General features: G+C 34.4%; 1 protein-coding gene across 1 annotated transcript; it reads left to right on the top strand.

Moving 5' to 3' along the window:
- Positions 1 to 1,141: 1,141 nt before the first annotated feature.
- Positions 1,142 to 4,518, top strand: LOC120260406 (anthocyanin 5-aromatic acyltransferase-like). The gene is made up of 2 exons (XM_039267879.1): positions 1,142 to 1,842; positions 3,802 to 4,518. Exons 1-2 carry the CDS (start codon positions 1,183 to 1,185, stop codon positions 4,456 to 4,458), a joined length of 1,317 nt encoding a protein of 438 aa, XP_039123813.1. The 5' UTR covers positions 1,142 to 1,182; the 3' UTR covers positions 4,459 to 4,518.
- The last annotated feature ends 1,482 nt before the right edge of the window (positions 4,519 to 6,000 follow it).

Here is a 6,000-nt window from a genome sequence, read left to right as displayed (position 1 = left end):
ATATGTTGTGTAGAATTCCTGGGGGTAAAATTGTCAAATCTATGATGTGCAGACTTGTAATTAGCCCCATAAAGTTTTTTTATAAATAGGGTGTGGTCCCTGACTGAGCACGTAACGATCTAAGATTCAGAATTAGTTTTCTGAATTAGGGTTCCAATCTCCCCTCTCTGCGTGTGATCAGTCAGAAGAACCACAAGACCCAATCACTTTCGTCATAATTAATGGATTCAAGTGCAGTTACACTTCCGCCACTTTCTTTGTTCCTAAACAATCTCCAAATAAAAAGATCTAGAGTATGAATTAGGGTTTATGAATCTTTAATCATGGGGAAAACTGATATATGAATAGCTGGTGGATTATGAGAAAGATTCTTGTTGTTGGGTAGAATGCCCAATGAATTGGTTAGTGGATCAATTAGTGGAGGGGTCCATCCAATGGGATGAGATGAGGTGTTTGTTATTGTCTATTTGTTGTTGTCTGTTGAGTATGTATGATTCTATGTCTATTGTTATCTGTTTTATATGCCGGAGAATTAATGAGAAAAGGACAGCAAAGTAGTTTTCTCTCTCTCCTTTCTTCTCCCATCTCCATTCTTCTCTTATCTTTCATCTTTTCTTTCCCTCTTCCTACCTGTCATCCTTACCCATAACCGCAGGCCTCTACAGTTTACTGTTTAGCAATATTGCAACACATTTGAATCGGATTCTCCATGAATTGATTGAAGATACAGAGTTGAAAACTTGTCCATACACAGGCACTTTGGAGATCGAGCTTGGTGACCGAGTTGTTGCATGAACAAAAGGAAGCAATGAACTGCATGATTTGTTTGGAAGAGCTCGTACTTGCCATGCTCTTATTGTTTCCACCGAGGCAGCATTGATGACTGATTTGCACAAGGGGATTCTTACCCATCCTGTAGTTTCACATTGGGTGGTTGAAGACGGAAAAAACAAGGATAGGATCCATATTTAAATCGTACTTGTAGAAATTTATATGGTCGGTGAAATTTATTTCCATCATGTGCAAAGGGTTCCATGTATTTAATAACTATAAATGTTGCGTACTTAAAGTAAATAATTTTTAAAAAAATATTATATTAATAAAATAAAATAAGCCTACTTATATCTTCCGAGCACTTGAGAAATATTCATTTCGTTCTCTTTCCTGAGCTCAAGCATATATATGGCTTCAGTCCGAGTCCACAACGCATCCCACATCACCATCTCGCCTTCACCGGCGCTGGGAAAGGACCCCCTCCTCCTCCTCCCCCTCTCCTTCTTCGACGCCATCTGGATCCCCTTACCACCCATCCAACGCCTCCTCCTCTTCCCCGGCGCCACCCCTGACCTCCATTCCCTCAAATCCTCCCTCTCCGCCTCCCTCCGCTGCTTCTATCCACTCGCCGGTAAGCTCACCTACCTCCCCGCCACCGGTGACGTCGCTGTAGCTTGCTCCCCGGATGATCACGTCACCTTCATAGAAGCCAGCTCGGACGCGGACTTCATCCGTCTCGCTTCCGATGAGATCCACGACGTCGACTCGTTTCTTCGGCTCGTACCGGAGCTGGACACTAAAGTTTTACCAGCACCGGTCATGGCCGTTCAGGTGACGAAGTTTGAGAGCGGCGGCTTGGCTGTTGGGTTTGCCGTGAATCACGCGGTGGTGGATGGCCGGGGCTTGTGGCAGTTCATCGAGGCCTGGGCCACGGCTTGCCGCGAGGGTGAGGAAGCGATTTCAGACGTTTCACCGGTGGTTCACGGTTCAACCGTGATCCGGCACCATCCTTGCGGTGATGAGATCGCGCGCCGGATCCTGAAGATGGTGGCGCCGGAGCTTCCCATTGTAAGTCCAGTTTTGGTATTATTAATTTATTTATATATTTATTTATTGTTTTTCATCAACATTAATATTTAAATATATATATTTTTTTAATAGAAAATAAATAACCATGAATTTATTATTTTTAAAAAAAAACTGAAAATAACAGTACAATTGATGACTTACAAATTTTTTATATAATAAGTTTTATTAGATTTTAAAATTTTAAATGAAAACTTAAAAACATAAGCTTTTTAATATTTAATTTTTTTAATTCAAAAGAATTTATGGAAGGTATTTTGAAAAAACGTGATTTATCTAATTTTAAAAAAAAAACTATAGAAGGTGCATGGATAGTTTTATGGCTTTTTTTTTTAAATATTGCTTTTTTTTAAATTAATTACTAAAAATAGGTATTTTTAGAATTATTTACGAAATTAGGCATTTTTATTTTTTTAATATTAAATTTTAAATTTTTTTAATAGTTGTGGGTTTCACTTGTTTTTTAATATTAAAATTTTATTTTTTTTAAAAAATCGGCAGGTCCCACTAGTTTTTTAATATTAAAATTTATTTTTTTAAAACTGAGATGGGTCCTACTTAGTTTTTTTAAATTAAAAAAAGCAATTTTCTGACTAAAACCCTTATCATTTCATATAATTTTTTTCTATTAGTTTTATTCCCAAACTCTACTTTCACTAATCCCTATAGATAAAAAAATTATGGGTAATATTCGGTTAAAAAAATTTAAAAGATAAAAAAATTGTTGTGGTTAAAAATTTTTTTATACATAAAAAAATTAAAAATTATCTCCAATAATACATAAAAAAATTAAAAATTATCTCCGATATTAAAAATAATCAAAGATGTAATTGTTAGGAGTAGGTGGAGAGTATTATTGGGGAGTTGATGGGATGAATTATTGGTGGCAAGTGTAGCCTCACCCCATTCACAGAGCTATTAGATCAAATTCATCATAATCATCCATTTGTTAGGTGGAGCCTAAAAAAATTATCTCATAGTAAAAGATGTAATTATTAGGGTGAGGTGGAGAGTATTATTGGGGGTTGATGAAATTTTGAATTATTGGGCTGCGAATAAGACTCTACTCCCATTCATAAGAGCCCATTGGATCAAATTAATCATAGCCATCCATTTGTTAGGGTGGGCCTATATAAACCGTCCAAGTCTCTTTTTTTGTGAAAATCTGCAAACGATATTAGTATGAAAGATCCATAAATATTGGAGATAATTTTTAATTTTTTTATGTATTATTGGAGATAATTTTAATTTAATGTATATAAAAAAATTTTTAACCACGATAATTTTTTTATCTTTTAAATTTTTTTAACTCGAATATTACCCATAATTTTTTTATCTCATAGGATTAGTGAAAGTAGAGTTTGGGAATAAAAGCTAGTTGTAAAACATTTTTATGAAATGATAAGGGTTTTTAGTGTAAAAATTGTTTTTAATTTAAAAAGCTAGTAGGGACCCATCTCGGTTTTAAAAAAATAAATTTTAATATTAAAAAACTAGTGGGACCTGATGATTTTTAAAAAAAATAAAATTTTAATATTAAAAAACCAGTGGAACCCACAACTATTAAAAAAATTTAAAAATTTAATATTAAAAAAATAAAAAAATGCCTAATTTGGTAAATAATTCTAAAAAAATACCTATTTTTAGTAATTAATTTAAAAAAAGCAATATTTAAAAAAAGGCCTAGTTTTTATCAAAAAGGTGCATGGATAGGTGTATAAAAGGAAAAAACTTCGTGCATGGCTCGTCCATACATAATGTCCATTGCCCACCTCTCTTTTAAAAAATTATTATTCTCATTCAAATTTCTTTTTCAGTATGCATGAGTTTTTTTAAGAAAAAAAAAAGAATGATATGAATATATAATACATTTGGAGAAATTATGTTTTTCACATGAACTTATGTATTGAAGAATCTTTCTCGCTCAAACATAAAAACCAGATCATAAGTGAAAAGCTCAACATGGAAGAAGAACGATCAGAACTAATGAGAAGAACGTTCCCAATTAGCCGGGATATGATCCAATCCATCAAACAACGAGCCAAAGAAGGCTGCATCCAATATTCAACATTCACAGTGCTCTCAGCTCTGACTTGGATCAGTTTTATAAAAACCAAAGGTATGGAGGACCCTAATGAGGAGACCGTTTTAGGGTTCCTCATGGACTGTAGGACTCGCCTCATCCCTCCATTGAAAGACAATTATTTGGGCAATTGCCTTAAGCCCTGCTTTGCAAAAGCCAAGGTCATGGAACTAATTGAAAATGCTGGACTTTCAAAGGCGTGTTCAAGGATCAAAGAAAAAATAGATGAGAGTTCTAAGGACGTTTTGGGAGGGTGTGAAGATTGGGTGGGTGAGTTCAAGAGAAATACCAAGTTGGTCAATGTTCTTATTGCTGGGTCTTCGAGTTTTCGTGCCTATAATATAGACTTTGGTGTAGGGCGCCCGAGTAGGACGGAGCTAGTTTCTGTGAACCATGAAGGCCAAGTAGTGCTCGTCGGGGGGAGAGAGGAAGGAGAGATTCATATGTCAGTGTGCCTCTCCCCTTCTCATATGGAGGAATTCACCAAAGAGTTTTCAAGAGAACTCTGTGTTTGATTTGCCTTTTCTTTGTTTTTATTTCTATTTTCTTGTTTAATATAGTGTTTGTTATTTTTATGTTGTGTTCCAGTTAATTTGGCAGTCCAGTGTTTTTTAATAAAATGAATAAACATGGATTTCTTATAAGTGCCAGTGTCACGCCCGAACCCGACTCTATGGGACCAGGGGGCCGACAAAGCGGTCGTGACACCCTACAGGCCGAAACCAAGTAGGCATCGAGGCCTCAAAACCTAAAAAAATAACAACAGGGATTATGAGCTTGGGAGCCCGAGTAAGTAACCACTAAAAAAATATCGGGATCACAAAATGTCCAATAATCTTTAAAAACATACAAAATGTAATATAATGAAATAAATATCAAAATGAACCCATAAATCAGAAATGGTTCAAAACAGATTTAATTTATCAAAATAACGAGCATATAAGTCTCCAAACAACCAATGCCAAAACAAAATATCAGAACTCATTTATTTAAACTCGGTGACCCGAGTCAGATTTCAGAACTTATAGGTTTACCCTCGGTGACCCGAGGCAGAATATCAAAAGCCGTTATTCTTCACCGACGGAATGGTGCAAAACTATAGTTTTTATGTCAGAAGTACGTATCGACACGGTCAGTGTTTAACCCCCAGTGACAGGGTTATTGCACAGTTAATTGGAGACTACAAGTTTCTATAGCAAAAATATGTCGAGTTCAAAATTATTGTCAACACAACAATACTGAAATTCAGTGATCCCGTTTTCTAACAAAAATAATTCCAATTATATCAAATAAGATAATGCCAATATGTGACAACCTCTCTTAACATAAATAATCAATATTGTCTACATAAATAAGATTATATATATAGAATCTGTGAAATAATTCAACACTCAACAACATGTTTCTTTCTTTTCTTTTAAAAATTTGATAAGTAAAACAAATAATAAATAAAACAAAGTAAACAATAAATAACCAAATGAAAAGCTAATGTCTAACATTTATATAAACCGTACTATGCAAAAATATCATAAATCAATTAAATAACATTAATATATTTGAAAGTAATTATCATGGGCAAACTATCAATAATAAAATAAACAATTAATAAATATTAATAAATTCTAAAAATAATGGTCAACATAACCACAAAAATCAAAACATAAACCTGTGAATATGAATGGTTTTTATTTTCTAAGCAATAAAATCCAAATTAACAAAATAATTATATAAACCATTATCGAAAATCAGAATTCGCATACACACACACACACACACATATATATATATATAGATTTATATGTGGTTTACTTACTTGTAGATCGCTCAAAAACCCCCAAAATCCTACGATATTTCTTCGATGGAACCTCACAACGTAAGAGACAAAACCCTTGACGGAGAGACCTATCCCTGTCCTTGCCGCCAGCACCACACACCAAATCAAAAGAAAAAGAGGAGAAAAGGGGAAAAAAACTAGATCTCTCATTCTTCCTTAATCCAAACAAAGATCCATAACGAGAGAAAGAAAGAGGCGGCGGCTAGGGTTTTGAAACCTAAAT

The sequence above is a fragment of the Dioscorea cayenensis genome, chromosome 5 (genome assembly GCF_009730915.1).
Source record: "Dioscorea cayenensis subsp. rotundata cultivar TDr96_F1 chromosome 5, TDr96_F1_v2_PseudoChromosome.rev07_lg8_w22 25.fasta, whole genome shotgun sequence".
Lineage (NCBI taxonomy): Eukaryota > Viridiplantae > Streptophyta > Magnoliopsida > Dioscoreales > Dioscoreaceae > Dioscorea > Dioscorea cayenensis.
This window is presented reverse-complemented; position numbering and strand designations above follow the sequence as displayed.

Excerpts from the sequence above, each read along its gene's own strand:
- LOC120260406 (XM_039267879.1), top strand. The coding sequence starts at position 1,183 with ATGGCTTCAGTCCGAGTCCACAACGCATCCCACATCACCATCTCGCCT. Across the intron at positions 1,843-3,801 it reads TGGCGCCGGAGCTTCCCATT|ATCATAAGTGAAAAGCTCAA; the intron begins GTAAGTCCAGTT and ends CATAAAAACCAG.